At 36.7% G+C, this 25,765-nt stretch overlaps 1 protein-coding gene across 1 annotated transcript; it reads right to left on the minus strand.

Annotated features, from left to right (window-relative positions):
• Positions 1-412: 412 nt before the first annotated feature.
• Positions 413-19,206, minus strand: gsg1l2a (gsg1-like 2a). The gene is made up of 5 exons (XM_084407642.1): positions 18,736-19,206; positions 16,161-16,208; positions 15,547-15,699; positions 3,977-4,088; positions 413-2,812 (listed from the first exon to the last, which is right to left on the minus strand). Exons 1-5 carry the CDS (start codon positions 19,034-19,036, stop codon positions 2,536-2,538), a joined length of 891 nt encoding a protein of 296 aa, XP_084263768.1. The 5' UTR covers positions 19,037-19,206; the 3' UTR covers positions 413-2,535.
• Positions 19,207-25,765: the final 6,559 nt, after the last annotated feature.

Consider the following 25,765-nt stretch of genomic DNA (forward strand, 5'->3'; position numbering starts at 1 on the left):
GACTGGACCGATAATGTGGATTTCTCATGTGAAGTGTCAGTGGGCTCAAAATTCACTAAGAAAAGTATCAAAAACTCACAGTGTTATTGAAATACTGTCTGAATGAAAATAACAGATGTTTTTTTTCTTCTTCTTTATTTCTTTTCATATTGAATTGTATGATGCCATATCTGAGACTTAACACGAGTATATTCTTTAATTTTTGGTTTTGGTTCTGCAATTAAAGATCTTTGGCAATGCATTTGTTTGCATTTTCTTTCATAGACATGCATGACTCTCTCTCAGGATACACCTGCACAATGTGCCTCATAATTGCAGCTTTATGCAAATCATGATGTTCCTCTGAGCTCTTTCAGAACTGAAACACACAAACTTAAGTCTTTTAAGAAGTCACCAGCTGCAATGATCACAGAGAAATATATTCCATATACACAAAACCACATTATAATTAACAGGATTTTGTGATATCTAATCAATGCTGTCACATCCATCACAATTCTATAGGCTACTCATGCATATATCAAAAACTCTAACAATCAGACCAACACATCATAAATCCGACGCATCACAGTAATGAGAAAATGCTATGTGAGGGTTAGTTAATGATGACGGATGTCATTTTTATATTAATTATCCATTTAATAAGCAGCGCTTCATCAACATGCAGCACACATACAAGTACAATTCAACCGTTTTCCGTGCCATCAAAGACAGAAGAACTAATCCAGAAACCCACGCTTACATCCATAAGAGATTGAGGGATTTCACTCATCCTACAAGTGCATATACAAGATGGCTGGCACTGACACAAGTGTGTAATAAATGTGGCACAGGAGCATGTCTTATTAAAGGAGTCTTTTTTCTGCCAGAGGCACTGAAATGTCGGTCCAGAAGATGGCGTCCGTACCTCTCTGTGGTTTAAAGTTCATATGAGACATAATGACATTTCAAATGAATTAATCAATTTTCAATTTTCAAACAATGCATGGTATGATAGATAGGCTACCCTGGGTTAGAGAACAAGTCTAATGACAGTACATGTGACATGCTGTTAATCATCACAGAAAATATTTTTGCTTTGTGCTTTAATAGTGTTGGAGTTACTCCATTTGAACTAACCTTGCTTTTGGATTAAAAATCATAATTTATAAAATAGTTTCCTTTTAAATACATATAGCTGCACTTCCATATACACTATATGTACAAGTATTGGGACACACCTCTTAATTATTTGTGACCCTGGATCACAAAACCAGTCGCACGGGTATATTTGTGGCAATAGCCAACAATACATTGTATGGGTCAAAATTATCGATTTTTCTTTTATACCAAAAATCATCAGGCTATTAAGTAAAGATCATGTTCCATGAAGATATTTTGTAAATATCCAACAGCTTTCATATGATGTATATATTTCAATTTCATAAAATTGACCCATGTGACTGGTTTTGTGGTTCAGGGTCACATTTAATTCAATTGTTTCAATCAAAGGGGGGACCAACTCCATATTTTAATGTCTGTGTATTTAGAATGCAATGTCATTACAGTCCCTGTTGGTGCAAAGGTCGGGTGTCCCAACACTTTTGTCCATATAGCGTATATTTATTAGCCCGGTAATACCAAACTCTGCTACTTCGCTTTGCTTTGTAGACAGAGTCTGGCATGGCATAATTGAAAAGCGTTTTCTTTCTCGCGGGGAGGCGCTTGTCTGAAGTTTAAAATCATTGGTTCCCGTAAGCCAATCACATAACGTTTGGTTATGGCGTGTGTTATGCGCATGCTCAGCCGCATCTAACTTCCACTGTAAATACATGTAGTATGACGCGAAAACAAAACCATCGAGCGAAATACCGGAGTGAACATGGCTGTGAACGACTTTTGCAGATTATGTGAAATAAATCTATGCATCCACGGTCCAATCAGTGTCTACGTCACGGCTCTCAGCCCGCCCTCTGTTCGTTGATTGGCCGGCTGTTTTCAGGCCGGAGGAAAACGGAAAGCTATTACGCTGTTTCAGACTGAGTACAGAAGCGACATGAAATTGAGCGGAAGTAAGAAGTCTGACGTAGTCAGGCTATATATTTATAGGAGGAACAATGAATTGAAGTTACAATCATTAAAGAGAACGCATGGGAATTATAATAATGATGTGCGCGGATAAATCCATTATTATAAATACTGCAAAATTACATAAAATTAAGACCTGTCCATTAAGTATTAATTGAAAATTATGTCAAACTATGTTTTTGTCAAGAATGCCAACATTGTTTCAGCATGAATTATATTCCGTTATAACTGACATCAGTCAAATTTGTTGTCGATAGAGCTTAACTTGTTTTTTAAACTCAGAACATTACTTTAAACCTCAGTTATCAGCATATGAACAAAGTTCACGGTAGCACAGCGAGTCTTGTCAGAACAGATGTGGCACTGCAAAATAACTTTAGTCCATATCCTGCTCTGTTGATAGAAGCCCTATGATATAAATGCACAAAAATGTCTGTGCTGAAGAGGAGCAGTGTCCTTCATGAGTTTTCAGCAGTATGCTCTGCCCCAATTGTCCAGTATTGTGGAGTTGATGCAGGACGGTCCGGTGCCGTTCACATACAGAGCAGCGTGTTGGTCTGCTTGCTCTTGTAATGAAGTGGTGTACCATAAGTCTTCTGGGACGTCCAGCTCCAGAATCTGCTTGATGCGCAGTTTCTTCTCAATCGTCCTCCGCTTGAACTTAAACTCAATGATGGTTTTGGTGTAACGGTTTAATGCCGTGACCGCCGAGCCCATGCAGGTGCCGAACGAGCCCCATGCCAGACTGAGAAAAAGTGGAGAGAAGATCATATTTAATATTCTATTTTTTTTTTTTTTTTTTACTACTGAAAAAAAAAAAGTTAAACATAACTGACACATACTGTATTATGTACTGTAGTTGATGCATACCAATAAATACAGTTATATACAGTCAAACCATAAATTATTCAGACACCAGATTTAGGACACTACAGTTCATTTGTGACCCTGGATCACAAAACCAGTCATAAGTCGCACGGGTTTGTGGCAATAGCCAACAATACATTGTATGGGTCAAAAAATCATTATGATATTAAATAAACATCATTTTCCATGAAGATATTTTGTAAATTTCCTTCCGTAAATATATAAAACATTTATTTTTGTGAGTGAATGCAGCACAATCACGAACATAAATGGACAACTTTAAAGGAGATGTTCACAATGTTTTGATTTTTTTGCACCCTCAGATTCCAGATTTTCAAATAGTCGTATCTCGGCCAAATATTGTCCTATCCTAACAAACCATACATCAACGGAAATATTATTTATTCAGCTTTTCGTGATGTATAAATCTTAATTTAAAAAAAAAAAAGACCCATGTGACTGGTTTTGTGGTCCAGGGTCACATTTATGTAAGTGAGGATAGCAAAATAAAGTAAACTGTGACATATACCCAAAAATTCTTCATACAGTGAACTACCAGTAAAATTTATTTTAAAAAATATGGGACCAAAAATTATTCAAACTTTTTGACCTGACCATGTTTTGCTTAAATGTTTTTTCTTTAATTGCTAATGCGACCTTTTTACACCACAGACTGAACAAAATGAAGCATTGCTTGGTAATTGGTTGACCTAAATTGGTATTATCTAATTGTGTACTTAAATTTAACCGAATTCTTTTGTTAGACAGTCTAACAGAAGGATGGCAAAAACCAGTGAAATATAAACTGTCATAATGTGGGAAATGTTATAGATGTCTGAATAAATTTTGGTTTGACTGTATATATATAGATATAGATATAGCTATAAATGAATAAAAGTTCACATTACTCACTGTATGTAGAGAACTGTTTTTGTGCAAAAAAAAATACATTTTCACGTCTATAAGATCAACTATCCTGCTAAATGTATTAATGTCCATCTGCTGGCAAATTTATTTGCAAAGTGTCATACATGAGACTCACAGATAGGACCAGCTGTAGTCCCATGTCTTAGGTCTCCAGTCTTCTGGACCCAGCTGAACAGCCAGCTGGAAAGCTGTGGTGAACATCATATGTGCAACCATCCCGAAAAGGCCTGGGACACAGAAAAATTACAGCGCATATGTTGTCATTTTTGGCTTTGTCCACAAGATGTCACTATCAGTTTCTGTATAATGTCTATTCAAAGAATAAACTATCCAGTTGCAAAAACAACTTTATAAGAAGTAGAAATGATTAATTATTGTATATTAATAGGCGTAGTAGCAACTTGACCAGCTGTGATAGGGCTGTTTCCTCCGAGGAGTCAAGATAGGAACTAAAACAACGCAAATATTAAGAAATATGACATTTTAAAAAAAGTGTGCACTGTCCAACAGCAACACCAGCGGTGAAAGTTACGGCGAGAAGTGTCTCTCTTGCCTCCCCTGGTTCCATTAAGTCCCACTGAGTTTTGACAACTCCCCCACAAAAAAAGAAAAGAAAAGCATGACGGTTTAAATTTTGAAAAGTCATGTGAGAGGAGGCAAAGTCTCCATCGCACTCATATTATGGCAAGCCGTTTTAACATTTAATCATTTAAACCGACTAGTCTCTATTTTCATGCTACTAGTACTTATTCTTTAGGTACTAGTACCTTTTTAAAGATACTAGTACTTTTTCATTAGATACTAGTTCTTATTTATTAGATACTAGTACTTATTCATTAGTTACTAGTACTTATTATTAGATACTAGTACTTATTCATTAGATACTAGTACTTATTTCAATAGTGACTAGTAACTATTCTTTTGTTACTAGTAACAAATTATTATTTTTTGCCATTGACTTCTATGGGGATCTGTCATTCAGATATCAACTATTCAGTTCTGACTAGTGTGTATTCCAATTGTGACTAGTACATATTAGATACTAGTAGATATTCATTAGGTACTAGTACTTATTTTTTAGATACTAGTACCTATTACTAGATACTAGTATTTATTCAATAAATACTAGTACTAAGTCATTAGATACTAGTACCTATTAAATATACTAGTACTTATTCATTAGCTACTAGTACTTATTCATTAGATACTAGTACCTATTAATTAGATACTTATTCATTAGATACTAGTACCTATTAATTAGATACTTATTCAGTAGATACTAGTACCTATTAATTAGATACTAGTACTTATTGATTAGCTACTAGTACTTATTCAATAGATACTAGTACCTAATTATTAGATACTAGTATTTATTCCAAATGTTACTAGTACGATTTTTTATGTTACTAGTAAGATTTTTAATTTAACTCTCCAGTGGCCGTTCTGACTGGTCATAATATAAGACGAGTAAAAAAACAGGTGTGACTAGTAAAATAAGAATAGTTACTAGTAGTAATTACAAAAGATACTAGTGTCTAATAAATAGGTACTAGTATCTAATGAATAAGTACTAGTATCTAATAAATAAGAACTAGTATCTAATAAATAAGAACTAGTATCTAATGAATAAGTACTAGTATCTAATAAATAAGAACTAGTATCTAATGAATAAGTACTAGTAACTAATGAATAAGTACTAGTATCTAATGAATAAGTACTAGTATCTAATAAATAAGAACTAGTATCTAATGAATAAGTACTAGTATCTAATAAATAAGAACTAGTATCTAATAAGTACTAGTAACTAATGACTAAGTAGTATCTAATAAATAAGAACTAGTATCTAATAAATAAGAACTAGTATCTAATGAATAAGTACTAGTATCTAATGAATAAGTACTAGTATCTAATGAATAAGTACTAGTATCTAATAAATAAGAACTAGTATCTAATGAATAAGTACTAGTATCTAATGAATAAGTACTAGTATCTAATGAATAAGTACTAGTATCTAATGAATAAGTACTAGTATCTAATAAATAAGTACTAGTATCTAATGAATAAGTACTAGTAACTAATAAATAAGAACTAGTATCTAATGAATAAGTACTAGTATCTAATAAATAAGAACTAGTATCTAATGAATAAGTACTAGTATCTAATGAATAAGAACTAGTATCTAATGAATAAGTACTAGTATCTAATAAATAAGTACTAGTATCTAATAAATAAGTACTAGTATCTAATAAATAAGTACTAGTATCTAATAAATAAGTACTAGTATCTAATGAATAAGTACTAGTATCTAATAAATAAGTACTAGTATTTAATGAATAAGTACTAGTATCTTTAAAAAGGTACTAGTACCTAAAGAATAAGCACTAGCTAATGAATAAGGACTAGTACTTAATGGAATAGTTACTAGTATCTAAAAAATAAGTACTAGTAGCATGAAAATAGAGACTAGTTGGTTTAAATGATTAAATGTTAAAATGGCTTGCCATACTATGATTGGATATTGCACTGTTTGTGCGGGTAAAAAATTGCGCCTCTCAATTTAGTGCTCGTGAGAATCAGTCTGAAGAAATATGTTAATGGGAAGACCAATTAAAAAATAAGCAGCCTAAACAACTCACCCACTCAGATATCACTTTTCACGTCAAAAACGACCTGCAAAGGCTTTTTTTTTTTTAAGTGAGCAATCAGTTTTGTATGGTGCAATTAAAAGTAGCCTACATCTCACGTGACCTGCAGTGTTTACCGAGTCTTGATGACTGATGATCCGAAAATAAGTTAACTATTAAAAAGAACAGGTGAACATCAGGTAACAAATAAAGTATCCATTATGGAATATTTATGGTAATAAGCACTATCTTTATACTTCGTTTCATTAAATAGAACATAAATTGCATTGTTACTGTAAAAATACATGAATATGAATTTACATTTACATATATGTTTTTTTTGTTTTTTTAAACAGGGGGTCTTTGCCTTGGCTTGGAGGACTTTGCCCTGAACACCACGAATCAGTCCTACTGAGATCAATGAGAATGTTAACGGATTGCTTTCTAAGACCAAAGTTAGTCACATCTGAATTAAATCTGCGAGTGAGCTGGTCAAATTACCGTTCAGCAAAGTTAAGTTAGAGTGCCTGCAACATTCATTACACCTGCAGTGATTGCCCTGCACTGTCTGGTTTGAAAATAATGTAGAAACACTTGATTACTTTTTTTATTGTGACAGAAATGTTATATTAGGCTATTGAATATGAATTGAAACCAAGTAAACATTAAATGGAACATTTATCAATAACTAAAAAACCCAAATGCAAATATTTTAGAAGCCGACCACACCGCTGCAATGCACATGCATCATGTGATGTGTTTTTTCACTGTCGTTTCTTCTAATGGCAGGTGCTGATGTGCATCAAGTGTGTTGGTGAGCATTCCTACAACCAGGATTATAGTGAAAAAAAATAGGGGGAGGGAGGATGGTCTCGGCTGGCCATGTCACGTACCAAAACCCCTAACCCCCCACACCAATCCGATTACAGCACAAACTACCAAATCCCCACGCTGTTGGGACAGACCAGAGACGCAGCTTCCTGTCCAAAACAACCTCCCACCACTGCCACAAACACACATTCACTGCAAGACAACTTTTTCTTAATCACTATTTTTTCTTGTTTTCAGTAAAATATTGAAATACTTTTCACACACACAAAAAAAAAATAAAGCGTAAAATATTAAAACTTTTCAGAGATTATTTATGCTTAAATTAAGATTTCTTTTCTTTATATGCATTTTCTGTTGTTGTTTTGAGCGCAAACCTCATTAAATTTTGTTACAACAATGCAAAGCAATATATATACAGCAATATATATAGCCATATATATAACATAAAAAAATGGCCACAATTTTTTTTATTTTTTTTTATTTTTTTATGTATGCCCACATTTTTGTTGTCACACACAGCAAGGGAAAAAAAAGAGAAATAATGTAGAGTATAGACCCAGGGAGGCGCTTTTTCACCCCTGTGATGAACAGCATTGCTCAGTTGGTGTCTGGGGCATCGCTGACCCATCATCGCTCTCTGTAAAGTGTCGGGAACACATGAAGCGGTTGGATTTGTGCTGTATAATCTCATCTCTGTTTCACAGCTGGGGATGACTGGCAGGAGTTGAGCTTGCAGGATTTTCTACTTTTCTGGCAATGAGCATTCAACAGGGACTAGTGTTCCTCTGTCTGTCTGTCTGTGCCAAAAATGTGAAAGCAAGACAGAAAAGTCTGTTAAAATAGGGCCCGACGTACTGTGTTAATACTTTTCTATGTTGATTTTTCACAGACATTTCCCCGTATTTTGAATTATGCATCGCCTTGTGCTGTGTTTTAGGTCATTGGAGATATCCGTAAACATAATGGAAAATCTTTGCAGAAAATTTCCACAGCTTTTTCCGGTTTTCTGCAGATTTGTTTTCTTACAGTGCATGTAAAATAGATAAGACCTTTAAGATTTGAATATTCTGGATGTCTTCTGCCACACAGACACAGGTCAAACTATCAAAGAAGATCGTTAAACCAACTGGCCTGATTTATTTTTGCTCTCTGTTATTTTATTCCAATTAGTTTTTCAACCCCATTCCCTTATAATAAAAAAATATATGTGACACTGGACCACAAAACCAGTCACATGGGTTACAATTTTGAAACTGAGATGTATATATCATATGAAAGCTGAATAAATAAGCTTTCCATTGATGTATGTTATGTTATGATAGGACAATATTTGAACATCTGGAATCTGAGGGTGCAAAAAAATCTAACCATTGAGAAAATCGCCTTTAAAGTTGTCAATTTATGTCCACGATTGTGCTGCATTCACTCACAAAAATAAATGTTTTATATATTTACGGTAGGAAATTTACAAAATATCTTCATGGAACATGATCTTTACTTAATAACCTAATGATTTTTGGCATAAAAGAAAAATCTATCATTTTGAGCCATACAATGTATTGTTGGCTATTACCACAAATATACATGTGACTGGTTTAGTGATCCAGGGACACATATGTCCTTAATGTTAAAATAGTCAGTTCACATGATCAAAGACACTTTAATAGAAGACACACCACTAACAGGGAAAGTTGTCACCCACATTCTTTGATTTTTACTTAAAGGATATTATTGCTCTTTGCAACTCTTTTGATGTACAATGCAGGTGTATTTCAGCAGTGGCGTGTAACGCAGTCACTCCTAGCCACTTTGGCAGGTTGAATTTTATATATAGTATATACATTTTTTAATTGTAGTCTTTTAAAAAGCATCTGAAATAATAAACTAAGTGCTGTAAAATATAGTTGTTTCGGTATAAATCACTACTGAAATACCTGAAATGCTTCCAATACTTATTTTCCGCAGAATATATACACGATACCAGCTGCGCTTTCTTGCTCTCTCATCTCTCCGACAGCGAGTTACACTCAAACCCTCCTCTCCTCACTCACTCGCTTCATTTGCTCCAGATGAGTATTGTTTCTGTTGCAGGGCTTGAATTTCGGCATGGGATTGCGTGTGTAGCAACTCATTATATAATAACTGCACATAATGTAATACTGTAAGTATTACATTTTTATTGCAATAAAATGTTCATAATGTAATAATGTTCTCAAAACGCTAGAAAATCTTGAGCTCATAATGTAATAAAACATTTTACATTATGAGAAATGTATTACATTATCAACTTGTCATATTTTCATAATTGTAATAGCTTTTAAAACATAAAAACATATTAGTATTCCCTTACAGTACATAAAAAAAAAAAAATCTAAATACAGTCTTAAACTATCTGCAACAGATTAAAAAATATATATATAAATAAACAAAAAGCAGTGGTATTCCTTTACAGTAAAAAAAATCTAAATCCAATCTTAACCTGCCAACAAAATCCACTACTACTACAACTGCTACTACAACTGCTACTACTACTGCTACTACTACTACTACTACTACTACTACTGCTACTACAACTGCTACTACTACTGCTACTAGTACTGCTACTTCTTGTATACATACGGTATACAGTACAGGTCAAAAGTTTGGAAACATTACGTTTTTTTAATATTTTTGAAAGAAGTCTCTAATGCTTATCATGGCTGTGTTTATTTGATCACAAATACAGAAAAAAAAACAGTAATATTGTGAAATATTATTACAACTTAAAATAATAGTTTTCTATTTGAATATACTTTAAAAAATAATTTATTCCTGTGATGCAAAACTGAATTTTCAGCATCATTACTCCAGTCTTCAGTGTCACATGCGACATCCAGTCTATCACATGATCCTTTAGAAATCATTCTAATATTCTGATTTATTATGAGTGTTGGAAACAGTTCTGCTGCCTAATATATTTGATGAATAAAAGGTTAAAAAGAACTGCATTTATTCAAAATAAAAAAAATAGTTTCTAATAATATAAATCTTCTTTAGGCTACTATCACTTTTTATCAATTTAACACATCCTTGCTGAATAAAAGTATTGATTTATTTCAAAAAAAGAAAGAAAAAAAATTTACTGACCCCAAATTACTGACCAGTGTATATTGTTGTTACAAAAGATTTCTATTTTTAAAAAATTTGCTTCTTTTTTTTATTTTTATTATTATTTTTATTATTTTTATTTTTTTTAATTCATCAAAGTATCCTAAAAAAGTATCACAGGTTATGAAAAAATATTAAGCAGCAGAACTGTTTCCGACTTTGATAATGAATCATCATATTATAATGATTTCTAAAGGATCATGTGATAGACTGGAGTAATGACCCTGAAAATTCAGCTTTGCATCACAGAAATAAATGATCATTTAAAGTATAATAAATTAAAAACCAATTATTTTAAATTGTAATAATATATCACAATATTATTATTTTTTTCTGTATTTTTGATCAAATAAATGCAGGCTTGATGAGCAGAAGAAACTTCTTTCAAAAACATTAAAAATAGTAATGTTTCCAAACTTTTGACCTGTACTGTACATACTGTTAAACAGTTTGGGGAAAGTTACTTTTAAAAGTAATGCATTACAATATTGTGTTACTCCCCCAAAAAGTAACTAATTGCATTAGTTAGTTTTTATGAAAAGTAACCCGTTACATTACTTTTGCGTTACATTTTCTCACCTGGGCTGGGCTTGCTTGTTTGTTTTTTAATAACATTAAAAAAAAGTTATATTTTTGGCAACTTTTAAGGCCCTTTCACACCAAAAGTGAAATGAATAAGCCTCAGGCAGAAGGAAATGCATATTTACGCCTGTGCAGTAGAGGGCGCAGCTCAAACAAACCTTTCGGCTGTTCTGCTATTCTGGAGTCGACATGAAATCAAAATGTACCCTATTTACTTTGTTAGCGCATATTAGGGTAGAGTGGGGGAAAACGCCCCCCTTAAGGAAAATGTGACATTACAGTGAAACAAAACATAAATGTGACTAGAATTGCCATCCCGGTTTTGAGTGACTATGGCAGGAGTTATTCACCAAATATTAAAATTGCTCAGCCTTCATAATTAATTAGTATTTTCACTGAAAATATTTTTGTACAAAGGGGGCGTTTTGCCCCAGCGGTGGGGTAAAACGTCCCCCAAGGTGGGGTAAAATGCCCCCTTTCTTACCAACCAGTTTGCTTCATAGATCAACAGCAAAATTAACAGACAATAGTTTTTAATCTCTAAAGGTAAAAGGCAAGTAATGTATCAACATGTATATATATTAATATTTATTTCAGCAATGTCCAAAACAGCCAAATTTAACTACCTTCCATCAGTGAGCTAACTTTGCTAGCAAGCTAGCTAGTTAATGCTCACTTGAGGTAATTCTTTCATGTTTTGTTCAAATGTTTAGATTTTACCACCTAGTTATACTGCATTAAGTGTAAAACAAAGGATTTGATAGACAGAAATATTTTATTATAGTAATTATGATAGAGAAACTATGCCCCCAGGGGGGGGCGTTTTACCCCACAAGCTATGAGTTTTTAAAAAAAAATTTAATTTTTCAAATATAATTATATTCCTTATAAATAATATATGATCTCAAACTACAGACTTCACTATTCATCTATCATACATCACTGCGATATCCTGCAGAACAATATTCTCTTAAACACTTATTTACTAATATCTGAAAATTATAGCATTTACCATGTAATCCTCTTCTCTTCAAATGTGTCGCTGGTGTCAGCTTCTCCATAGAGATTTGTATATCCCCGTTATCAACGTAGTGCATAGCAACAGTAAAAATGTATCTTGACTACTTTTAGTGGTTATTTTGGGAAAAACAGGTGGGGGGCGTTTTACCCCAGGGGGGCGTTTTCCCCCACTCTACCCTACTAGTCTTGTGGTGAACAATTAATCCGTGCAAGTTAAAGGGATCCACTGGAGGTAAGCTTATTGAGAACCCAAGTGCAGTTTATTACAAACAAGATCAAACAAGATCAGGGGCCGTATTCACAAATAATTTTAAGGCTAAAAGTAGCTCCTAACTGGCGAATTTAGGAGCAACTCCTAAAAATAATGGGCGTGTCACTCGTAACTTTAGGACTCCTAATTTTTTTGACTAAGAGTAATTCACAAAGCATTTTAGCCCTAAAAGTAGCACCTACGCCTGGGACAGCTTAAAAGAAGTCGAGAGGACTCCTAACTCACTAAGACCTATTCACAAACCGCTTTTTGTGGCATTTCACGTTGCGATGTTTTGAAATGCGTGCGGCGGCTACAGGAGCTTCCAATCACGAGGGAACAATTTTGCATTGTAGGCATAACTAGGGATGCAATAACGCCACCAACAACAACCAAAACTAGGCTACTCATTGCATGTAATGTAAACTAATTGTAACGTTTCATTGTGAATCAAATTAAAATGTTCTTCTCTTTGCAAACGTAGGCAGAGGCATATAGTGACAGATTAATTCAATAATGTTGCAAAGATATTGCATCAATCCATATGTTTCATTAGGCTACTAGGCTATTTGTTTTGCCTTACTCTTTATTCATTTAGGCTATTTATTCAGTTATTCATCATCTTCCGTCCTTCGCACTACTTGTGTAGCGCACGCATTCTCAGACCTGTCACCTGTCAATCATCATCGTAGAGGAGGTGTTTGGAATCATTCCCGCGTTACAATCATCAGCCAATCAAGGTGGTCACTTCAGTCAAGCTCGTGCATGAGTAATGACGTCATCCATAGCAACAAAGACTCACTCTTAGTTTAGGAATTGTCATTTTTCTTTACTAAGAGTAGGTCTGAAAGGCGTTGTGAATAACTTTTAAGAGAAAACTCCTAGCTAAAATCTTTCAGTGCGATTTAGGAGTACTCCGGAGTAATCTGGTAAGATAAAATGCTTTGTGAATACGGCCCCTGATCATGACGTAAAGAGGCTCAGGCTTGGCAGGCGTGACGTGAAGAGACTCAGGCTTGGAGGGTACTGTGGTTTTGCGGGGCTCCTCGTCCGCAAAAAACACCGTAAAAGTTGAGCCACTCACCAACAAAGCATAGTCAATGTACTGGGCCAGGGGAAAATGAATTTTTCCCCCTGGCAATCGAGACCGCACTGGTTCGTTCAGCCCAAAATGAAAAATGTCCTTTAGAGCCACGTCATTAAAATCTACCAAATCGCAAAGTTCACAGAAGTCCTCAACATAGACCTCCAGGGGATGATTCCCCTGGCGTAGATTTATAATTTAGGAGGGCAACTGCTGGGTTCATTGTTGATGGTCAAGTATTCTGAACCCAAGTGCAGTTTATTACAAACAAGATCAAACATGAAACAAAAACATGGCGTGGCATGAAAAACTCAAAATGAAGACATGAACATGAACATGAACTTACAAACAGTGGTCTACAGTGGAATCACATGACAAGACACAGAAACATGACAATGACAAAACCAAAATGTGACAGTAGTGTACTGTAATGGAATAAAAAAAAAGATTATGTTTTAAAAGCTATTACAATTGTAAAAATATGACATGTTTTTGGTGAGTTTATAATGTAATAAATTTCTCATAACGTAACAATTGCTATTAGTGCAACAGCAGCCATATCACCCTGTAAACAGCAGCCATATCACCCTGTAGCCCAAGACTGGTTGCCCACTAAAGCTAAGCAGGGTTGAGCCTGGTTAGTACCTGGATGGGAGACCTTCTGAGAAAACCAGGTTGCTGCTGGAAGAGGTGTTAGTGAGGCCAGCAGGGGGCGCTCACCCTGTGGTCTGTGTGGGTCCTAACGCCCCAGTGTAGTGATGGGGACACTATACTGTCAATGAGCACCGTCCTTCGGATGAGACGTTAAACCGAGGTCCTGACTCTCTGTGGTCATTAAAAATCCCAGGATGTCCTTCGAAAAAGAGTAGGGGTGTAACCCCGGCATCCTGGCCAAATCTGCCCCTTGGCCTCTGTCCATCATGGCCTCCTAATCATCCCCATATACTGATTGGCTTCATCACTGTCTCCTCTCCACCAGTAAGCTGGTGTGTGGTGGGCGTTCTGGCGCAATATGGCTGCCGTCGCATCATCCAAGTGGATGCTGCACATTGGTGGTGGCTGAGGAGATTCCCCCCTTTCATGTAACAGCGCTTTGAGTAGGCCTACCTAGAAAAGCGCTATATAAATGTAATTAATTATTATTATTATTATTAATTATTATAAATTATTATTATAGTGCGGCACATAAAGCCGCCTCTTAGTACTAAACGTAGTTATTTTTTGCTGCTTATTGCGCTTAAACAGTCAAATACACGAAACATAATGACAAAATCCCGGTCTTGGTGAGTAATCACGTAAACGCAGTCAGTTATGTTTTAAGTGAACGTAAACAGTTGAGAAAGAAAATGCACGTGGAACAGTATAATGGATCCGTGCGTCAGGTCTTCAAGTGACAGCAGCCTAATATACCTGCTGCCAAATTATGAGATAATATTAAAAATATCTATATGGCAGTTTCATTATCATTGTCAAAATGGTGGCCAGTGAAAATGCTGAGTCGCTAGTAACTTTGGAAACCCACTAGCCACAGTCGCAGGTGAGTAAAAAAGTTAATGTCAAGCCCTGATTGTGACACTATGATGTCATATCCATGAAAATATGACCATTACCGCCAACATTTACAGACCAGTGCTTATTCAGTATTCAGAAATTTGGCTAATTCTGATGCACAACAGTGTGAACTACATCAGCAAACAGAGCAAATCCTAACAGTCTGGTCTTTGCAAAAGAACTACTGTCTTAGCGCACTTCTGGTGAATGTCAGTCAGCGCGAGCACCAAACGCATTGAGTTTGCGTCACCAAACGCAATCTTTTTTGCACTTTATTGCACTCATCATCAAGCACATCCCACTCTTCAATTTCTCATTCATACATGTTTCTTTATCACTCTTACGTGTATATAACTTTAAGTAGTACTGTGCTACGCGGATATATTTACATACAGAGAAATAAACGATATTGTAAAATCTCTAATGATAGACGTTATACCGTGGTCACGATATACAGTACCGTCATACCAGCCCTATAGCAGATATATACATTTAAAACTAACAGTAGGCTATCTTAAACTAAATGCAATTAACTATCTATAAAAAAAAAAGAAAGTACTGCCCCAACTGTTCCTATGTGTTTTATTTATTTTTACCTGAGAGAGCGGTGCACAGAGCTGCAAAGGCATTGAGCTTGAGTCTGTTCATCATGTTAAAGCATGGACACATCTCTATGACCATCATAGCTCCACCGGTGAACAGCAGACCGATGTACAGACACTCAGCCACAATACACAGCCAGAGCACTTCTGAGAGAGAGAGAGAAAGAGAGAGAGACATTGTTGTCCTTTTGCTTTTAAATTAGCATTTAAATTTATACATTATTCCATACATACATTAAGAACATGCTCCTCCTTTCTACTATTGTAGACTTTTTTAAATATATATATATATTTCCGATAAAAAAGTTGTGCTTTGTTCTCAGTAAATGTCTTTTTTTAATAAATAATAATAATTATGAAAAGGGGATTAATGACTTTAAAATGTAGCTATTTCCGTCTATTAAACAGATAAACTGATTCACCTTTAGGCTACAATTAGCTTACATGCACACTTGCACATATTGTAAGCAAAAGAAAATCTGATGACCTAGATGTCTGATGTCTAGAGAAGTGTTTGGGTGGTGTTAGTTTTTGAATTTAACGAACTAGTAGATGTAACGGAATTTGTTTTAGGTAATTATAACATGTAACACTTGTTACTTACCCACCTCTTTCATGATCTGGTGCAATCTCTAAAAAGCTCCTACAGGTAAATCCTATAAAGAGACAATTCTGGTAAACATTGGCTTCTGTCTCCAAATGTGCATCAAACAAATGGATTCACATTCTTTAAGAAGGAACAAGTTTTACTGAATATATTATATTAAGGTGGAGACTTTTGCCAAATGGGATGATTCTTCATAAATCATAAAACTGAGGTATCATCCAATTCCATCGTGGTCCCCTTTTTTTCAATGGACTGCTCCCTATAGCTGCTGGTTGGGAGGCTCTCATTTTGGGGCAGGAAGTTCTAAGTTCTTCCCCTTTGGAAAGAGGAGCCGTAGAAGAAGTGTCTCCTTCTCAAAGGGAGTCTGGCTTTTACAGCCGATACCGGACCAGATTTACTAACTAAATCTAAATCTTTACTAATTAAAAACTATACTGTCAGGATTTACTAAAGACACACAGGGCCCTATCTTGCACCCAGCGCAATTTACTTTGTACACCGACGCATGTATCATTCCTATTTTGCACCCGTGCACAGCAGACTTTTCCCTCCACAGACGCACGTAGGTTAACTAAGAAATACACTTGCGCTCCCCGTGGCGGTTCAGCGCAAAGAGGAGGCGTGTTCCAGCGCAAACGTTCCCTGGTGCTATTTTGCAGGTTTAGAAAACAATTCCGCCACTGACCGAAAAAACCTAGTTTAAAGTCAGTGGCGCGTTGCGCATGATATTCATATGCTATTTTAAGGGCGCATGCTTGGCCATAATCAATGTAGCGTGTGCACAACGCGCATGCACTTTGATTCTCTCATCTACACAGAAGCAGCAGTTTTCATTTTTGCAAATCATACATTATTACGATAGATAGATAGATAGATAGATAGATAGATAGATAGATAGATAGATAGATAGATAGATAGATAGATAGATAGATAGATAGATAGATAGATAGATAGATAGATAGATAGATAGATAGATAGATAGATAGATAGATAGATAGATAGATTATTATAAAAGCATACATCTAGCTTACACATTTACGGATTTACCCAAATTATCATACGCCTGTTTAACCGAAGCTAATTTGGGTGGGTTTCTCCATCCCCAATGTCACTTCTCTGTGTTTTATGGCCCTGACGAGAACGTCGGTCTCCTCGGCTGTGAACCGCTCCTGGCGTGCGCCTGGCAAATCCGCCGTTATAATAGGAATCCGCTTTAGAACAAGAGCGCCTGCTCTTAAAGGGAATGTGAGATGTCGCTCTGATTGGTTTATTTCACGTTACGCCCAAACCACACCTATGAATAATGAAGCTACTTCAGACCAACCCATTTTAGATTTGCATCATTTATCCCGCCAGTATAATAGCAGCAGCGCCCGAGACCCGCCCACAAAGTTACTTGCGTTTTGCGCTTGATACTTGCATTTCAGACCGTTAAAATAGGGCCCACAGTTAAAAAGGTGAAAAGGCGTGGACACCTTACTGCATATGCATTTGTAGGAGTTTCCCTTTCAGACTCAAAATTTATGGGAGGAGAGTATTTCATGAGTTCACACTTACATGTAATTAAGTGGAGTAAAGGTTATGCATAAGTTAGGGCTCCGAGCTCTGAATTTTTTCCCGAACCCAGAGTACTCCCCCCGGTTGTTGAAAGAGTACTTAGGACTAGAAGTGAGGAGATGAAGTGGTGGAGGGATGCTGTTAAACTGTTGACAAACGGAGGTAAGTCTGCTGTACATATACCTCTTATTTTGGTAATTGGTTGATTAACTGAGTGCGCTCCTCTTCAGTTAATTTAGGTTAATTATCTGAACGTGCTCCTCCCGAACTTTGTTAATAAAACATCATTTAAATGAATCATGGACGGTGATTTACTAAGGTTTGCGCTTGTCAGTTTACTGGTATTTGTGCCATTATTTAACGCCTCCCAAAAAGCAAGTCTTAAACCAGAGGCTAATTTGCGCTGCTCTTGTTGGTCATTATGAAAATGATCCGGCTGCGTTGGTGTTCTTTCATTTGCGCGTCTTCCGTAGATCACGCGCAGAATTTCGCTCGCATGCTAATTTGTCCTGTTTAGTAAATCTGGTCCACTTTCTGATGTTGAAAACCTATATGGGAGACTACACCCATCTTGAATTTGCATCGATGGAACTACGCTCTTCAGAATTGCTGTTTCAGGATGCTGATGCTGATGCTGAAGCGTGGTGAAAATTCAGGAGGGAGGCGGGTTTGTCATGATAGATCTGAAGGAGGTTTACATCCCTATTCAGGCCGTTCAGAGACACAGGAAGTTTCTCAGGTTATCTTTTTGGGGGACAACTTTTTAAATCCTTTTACCAAGTGCTTCCTTTTAGCCTAACCTTATAGCACCTTGCACAATTATGAAGTTCATGAATGTTGTTACTTCACGTTAACTATTGCATTAACAAATGTTAAAAATGTATTTAATTCATGTTAAGAGATGATTCGATTAACTAATGCTGTTTACTAGGAAATGCATAGAATGAACTTTAAATGAAAACACCAGTGGTTTTTGTAGGCAGTCCAGCCATGAGAAAGAGGCAGTAATGCTGTCTTACCTTGTAAGTCCATGGTTTGTTCACAGGAGAACCAGATGCCTGCGTGGAACTTCCTCATGAGGAACTTCTCCTCTCCGGTCTCATAGATGTACTGCACCAGCCGCGTGTCGTTGATGTCGGAGCTGTTAAAGCGGATGCAGTACGTCTGCTTGACTTTCACCTGCCCCGTGCAGAAAGGCTTGATCACCTTTCTGGTCCCCTCACACCAGTAGCTGGTGGTGACGGCGGAGATCGCCATGGCCAATGCCACGTAGTTGAGCGTGAGAGCCAGAGATGCTCTCTGAGCACGCTGTATACCCATCGTGCTCCAGGAGGCACAAGGAGATGAGTGATCCTGGCTTCGAGGTCCTTGTTTCAGACATTCAAACTTTTGTTTTGCAGATGCTTGCTAATGCGTCCCATCTGTGCTTTCTTCTCCTTGGTAGACCAACTGGACGGACGCAGAGCTTTCACAAATGACAGCTGCTCTACTTCATGTCTTGCTCTAATGCTATCAGTCTCTTATGTTTTGCTCTAACTTCCCCTACGGCCCCCCTTCCCCTTCCCCACCCCACCCACGGTTCCCTTCCCCCCGTCCTTTTCACTGTTATCATTTCAAAGGGCAAATTGTTCTTCCATCTAAACCCGTAGCTTATTTTTGTGAGCATAGCAATAAAACAGATTATCAGTCAGATTATTCTTCAGTCTGATGCAGGGCTATCTGCCAAATCTCAGTGGGAACTTCCTCCATTTTCAAGACTGCCTCAGAAGTGCAACAGTTTTTTCAACAATGGTTTACAGTAAAGAAGATAAAGATAAATCTGTAACATCTTTGATGCTGCGAAGAAGCTCTTACATCTGTTTGCACATGCAAAAATTATTGCTACACACACACACACACACACACACACACACACACACACACACACACACACACACACACACACACACACACACACACACACACAGCAAATCCTGTCTGATTTGACAGCTGGGTGATTAATGTGGGATATTTCATACAAATGTAGGGAAATGGCTATGGGAAATATGACAGATGTCAGCACAAACAGACACTGGACTAAGCCCACAGGGGCTTATGCTGTAAATTATTATTTAACTTTTATTAATCAGGAATTCACAAATTATCTTGGAGAGAATAAAGAGAGGTTTTTTTTTTTTTTTTTAGCAGTTAAAGTTTTTGCAATGTTTAGAAAAATGTCCACACTGTTCTTTTAAAAAACGTTCACAATGTAAGCGAACGGTTTCTGGGGGTGTCAAACAACAAAAATGACCAAAAAAAAAAAACACCATGAAAGTACCATAACTGTAGTCTATTTCACTGTGCACTAGTATTTGGAAGTCATATGATAGAAACAGAGGTATTGTGTTCTACGCAAGTCATATGGGTTTTTGCATGACATGAGTTTTTTTTTTTTTTTTTACTAATCTCTGTAAGGCATATAATATCACAAGGGTATTATAATAATACAGTAGGTTATAATAATTGTCCATGTGATTTTTCCCCAAAGTAATTTCCCAAAGAAAAGAGATTTTTACAGGGATGGATCCTAGCAGAGGATAAAGGAGGGAGATATAGGGAAAAGGAGGAAATTACTTTTTTCCCCCATGTTTTTCCAAGGTGCTGTTGAACCGGAAATACCAATACTGGTTTAAAGCGCATGATATAAAAGAACAGTAGAGGATGTTATGTAATATGGAATCCTGAGGTTTATCTGTTTCCGGATATTTCATGCTTTGTCACAGAGATATTCATTTTAGAAAATGCAACATTGTATTGCTTGTACCTACTTTTGTTAGGGCAAATTTTTGTTTGAATTGAATTTGAATTAATCCAACAAAATGTATCTGTTCATCCCAATGAAGATTCTGTCACCGGTTACATTTGAAACCAAAAAAGAAGATATTTTGAAGATTACTGGTAACCAATCAATTCGCTGTTTGGTCCACTGACATCCAAAAACCAACTAACTGAAAAAAAAAATGAAAAAAAAAACACGTTGGATGTCATATCCATTTAAACTTACCAAATCAGGTTGCTGGACAAGATACATATTAGCCTCTAATCCTTGAAAACCATAAACAAAACTATACAAAAAGTATGTCTTACACTAAATTAAATACGGGTTAGGTTGCAGCAAGGATTGTGAGGTGATTTGTTGACCTTCAAGAGTGTGAAACCATCAAAAATAGAGAATGATCCCATTAAAAAGAGATATAGAAACCAAACCTCTACATTATCCTATTCAGCATATGGCCATATTAATATAATTCAATGCTTCTTATTTTTTTTATTTTTTTTCAGGCCTATGAAAAATATGATTCACTGAAATAAGTATTTTAAAAAAGCTAGCTATGAACGCTAGTATCTGATAATGTCAGATGAAATATGGCAGAAGTATTCAGTATTTTCTGTAGGGGTGAAATTATGTAACAAATAATCCATATGATCCATTAGATTTCTGATGGTCAACATAATAAACACAGATTACAATAATATTCAACCTATAGTGCATTCATATTTGTATACATAGTCAGTCTTCCATTGTCATAGAAACTACAAACTTTAATGCAATAACTCTAATTTTAATAAATTAAAAATTCTGGAATAATAACACACAGGTGATTTGTCTACAAACCTCGTTTAAAAAGGAGCTTCAGATGCTTTGAGGATTATCTGCACTGACATTTGATGAGGACCATGTCCTACATATACAAACTACATCCAATGCCCTATATAATAGCCATTGCTCAAACATTGCTCTCTCCTTGTTAGACACAGTACAGATTGAGTTGCATTTTTGCAAGGATTTTAATTTTGACTTTAAAACGACGTGTTCATGAAATATGAAAACAACCTAATTATCAAAGTGATCAAAAACGTCTAGAACACCAAGAAAAATTAATCAAACTGTCGCTGGGTCAAACACCACAGCAGGTTTGATAGTTTAATTTTTAAAAGTCTAAACCAGTTTTGTGATGAGTCAGTTTTACTTATACTGTACGTTGCATTTTTCATACGTTCATTTCAGAATTAATCCTTCAATATCTGTGCATGGTTAAATGTTAAAGTGCATGAACACAGATTGTAATCATGACCACGCTGCCCACTTGATTGTGGTTTTGCTGTAACCTCCTGGAAAAGAGAAGCTAAAGCATGTAATCCTTACCTGCGTTTCCTCCTATCCCAAACTTAATTGCTTTTTTGTTGTTGTTGTTTATTCTATACTGTAAAAGACAGTATAAGTGTTGGCATCATGACTAAGAGATATTCCATGTATTTATCCATGTAAAGCGGCAAATTAATTCTGAAAAACATCAATTGTTTCTGAACATTTTTAAAATCACAATGTCAACATTAGATAATCCTGTTAAATGACTGAAATCAACTGATTACATAAATCAGATTTGACCTCTCTCAAGCCAAGCCCCAATAGCAGAGCTCATATGAAAAATAAAATCAGTCCTCATCCCCTAGTGAAAAGATTTTATACTGAAGCACAATTTATTATATGTATTGATGCAACACTATAAATTGGTATACTTAAAGTCTATTAAACTGAAACAACCAATTTTGTACTAAATGCATTTTAGTTGTACAAAAGCAGTGCTGAAGTTCAACTAAAGTTGTATTTAATATACTTGTTTGTGCTAAAGTGGAACTATTCCAAGTATACTTAAGTAGGCACTTAAAATATACTCTTATTTAAGTTTTGAAATGCAGAATTCACTCAGCTTAAACTTAAAATATATTTAGGTGACATTACAATTGCACTGTAAGAGTGTTGAACATGCATTAATATTATACTGATAACAAACTTTTAGTGATTTTAAAACACATTGTAAAGCATTCCAAGTAAACTTGAAGTGTGCTAATGGCATCATTATAGTGTGCTTCAAATAGGCTACAATAAAGTAATCTTTATAAATAATGACACTGTATGAGAGATTGCATTTGACTGACATGCCTCAGTATACCAGTAACTTACTTACCCAGAGAACATCAGTGAGACAATGGGAACAGATATTTGCATATTGAATGTAGGAACCACTTCGGACTGGAATCAAACCCGGGTCGCCCGAGTCGCTTAATACAAATGCACTCGTTTTATTCTTGTGCACGCGCTAAAACACAGACAGTTCCGTTAGTTGGTGGGGGAATGTGAACGTGCAGAATTGCTTGAGTTTCGGTGCGTGCGGATGGAATAAACCCATCCGTAACAACTCTCTGCTAGCTTAAACTCTCAATGTACTGCAGAACCAACACTATCTCACGACCAATTTGTACGAATTCGTACAAGTGATAAAAAGGTGGCTAATTCGTACGAATTTGTACGATTTGTCTAAACCCACGTGATGGGTAGGTTTAGGGGCGGGGTCAGGGGTAGGTCATTCGTATGAATTCATAAGAATTGGGCAATTCGTAAAATATGTAAGATTTAGCAAAAATCGTACTAATTCGTACGAGTGAGGTCGTATGAATTCGTACGAATTAGCCACCTTGTTGAATTGTTACGAATTGCTGTGAGATCAGGTTGGCAGAACTGTCTACTCCTGATGTAAAACGCAATGAAATTATTTGGCGGTCTCACATTAGGGTAGAGTGGGGGAAAACGCCCCCCTTAAGGAAAGTGTGACGTTACAGTGAAACAAAACATTAATGTGACTAGAATTGCCATCCCGGTTTTGAGTGACTATGGCAGGAGTTATTCACCAAATATTAAAATTGCTCAGCCTTCATAATTAATTAGTATTTTCACTGAAAATATTTTTGTACAAAGGGGGCGTTTTGCCCCAGCGGTGGGGTAAAACGCCCCCCAAGGTGGGGTAAAATGCCCCCTTTCTTACCAACCAGTTTGCTTCATAGATCAACAGCAAAATTAACAGACAATAGTTTTTAATCTCTAAAAGTAAAAGGCAAGTAATGTATCAACATGTATATATATTAATATTTATTTCAGCAATGTCCAAAATAGCCAAAATTAACTACCTTCCATCAGTGAGCTAACTTTGCTAGCAAGCTAGCTAGTTAATGCTCACTTGAGGTAATTTTTTCATGTTTTGTTCAAATATTTAGATTTTACCACCTAGTTATACTGCATTAAGTGTAAAACAAAGGATTTGATAGACAGAAATATTTTATTATAGTAATTATGATAGAGAGAAACTATGCCCCCAGGGGGGGCGTTTTACCCCTCAGCATAGGGGGCGTTTTACCCCACAAGCTATGACTTTTTAAAAAAATGTTTAATTTTTTAAATATAATTATATTCCTTATAAATACCATATGATCTCAAACTACAGACTTCACTATTCATCTATCATACATCACTGCGATATCCTGCAGAACAATATTCTCTTAAACACTTATTTACTAATATCTGAAAATTATAGCATTTACCCTGTAATCCTCTTCTCTTAAAATATGTCGCTGGTGTCAGCTTCTCCATAGAGATTTGTATATCCCCGTTATCAACGTAGTGCATAGCAACAGTAAAAATGTATCTCGACTACTTTTAGTGATCATTTTGGGAAAAACAGGTGGGGGGCGTTTTACCCCAGGGGGGCGTTTTCCCCCACTCTACCCTACATTACAGAAGTGCGGTTTTAAATATGATACATGAATTGAAATTATCTTAATGCATTTTATGTAGTTTTTTATGCAGTTAACGTTTCTGAATTTATTTGACAAAGTTTTTGTGTTTTTTTTTTGTTTTTTTTTTTTGAGGACTGGGATCATTTTAAAAATTAGTTTAATAATTAATAATATTTTGACAGCCTAAAGGGCTTTTCAAAGTTTAACAGGCCATTAAAGTACCATTAAAAGGAAAAGTGTATTAGTAGGGGAGAGCCGGGACAGTTTTCAGATAAACGTCGTTTTCTAAGATAAGGTTACAGATAGATTTTTTTTTTAAGTATCAACAACTCACATATGTGTTCTCTTAGTATCATGTGTTATTCGGTACAAATATAGAATTATTTAAGTAATAATTGACTTTGAACGGTAGTTGTGCTTTGTTTCAATTGTCCCGCCTGGGGTTGGGCGGATGAAACATAACAGTTTAAACGGCAACTATTCATCTAATGCTTGTTTTTATGAACAATAACTGACAAATAACTTATGTACATATTATTACAGAATGGGTGTGGCTAGCGTGTATAAAAGAAGGGCTCACAGGCTGAAACTCTGATTTTCATGTCTTCAGCGAAGCTCTTCGCATCGCTGGATCTTGAGAGCCGTCGCCGTTGAATTCAGCAACCAGCAAGCTTAGGAAGCGTCTGAGGAAGCCGGCCGCCTTCGCCGCCTTCAGCCATCCGTGCCTGCTACGCCATCCGGCGACATATCCTTTTCTGCTGTGTGTGTTCGCCGCCGCGACACACACTTTCTCTCTGTCTAAAAGAGCACGAGGCATTTCTCAAAATGCCTAGTTTTTCCTGCGGCTCGTGCTGAGCCCCGCTCAGCAACGGAGACTGCCACCTGATCTGCGCTCTCTGCCTGGGCCGCGAGCACGCCGCCACCGCGCTCTCTTCGGGCGGCTGCCCTGAGTGCGAGGAGCTTTCAATGTCGACCCTGCGGGCTCGACTTGAAGCTTTCAACGAGGAAGCTGTCACTCTGCCTGTCTCTGCTGGGCCGCGCAGAAAGAAGCGCCGCTCCCAGAGACCAGCGGAGACTGACCCTCGAGCTTCTCTCTCTCCCTCTCCGCCCCCCCTCTCGGCCGTGCAGCCCTTCAGGGGATGAAGCGGATGAGGTGGATGAGGATGCCGCCGCTGACAGCTGCTCCATCCTGGCCTCTGACAGCGAGGAGTGGTCCATCGCCTCCTCGTCAGTCCAGGAATCTGGCCGTACTCGAGCCGGCGAGGATGCAGAACTTCTGCGCCTCCTCACCAAGGCCGTTGACCAGCTTGGCCTCGAGTGGTCACCGCCTAAAGAGCCAGTGCCGAACAGACTCGACGGTTGTTTTCTGCTTCGCCGCCGCCGAGCACCTGCATCCAGGACTGCACCCTTCCTGCCGGAGCTCCACGCTGAGCTTTC

Source organism: Rutilus rutilus (genome assembly GCF_951802725.1).
Source record: "Rutilus rutilus genome assembly, chromosome: 1".
Classification (NCBI taxonomy): domain Eukaryota; kingdom Metazoa; phylum Chordata; class Actinopteri; order Cypriniformes; family Leuciscidae; genus Rutilus; species Rutilus rutilus.

Excerpts from the sequence above, each read along its gene's own strand:
- gsg1l2a (XM_084407642.1), bottom strand. The coding sequence starts at position 19,036 with ATGGGTATACAGCGTGCTCAGAGAGCATCTCTGGCTCTCACGCTCAAC. Across the intron at positions 16,209-18,735 it reads ACAAACCATGGACTTACAAG|GATTTACCTGTAGGAGCTTT; the intron begins GTAAGACAGCAT and ends GTCTCTTTATAG. Across the intron at positions 2,813-3,976 it reads GACTACAGCTGGTCCTATCT|TCTGGCATGGGGCTCGTTCG; the intron begins GTGAGTCTCATG and ends ACTTTTTCTCAG.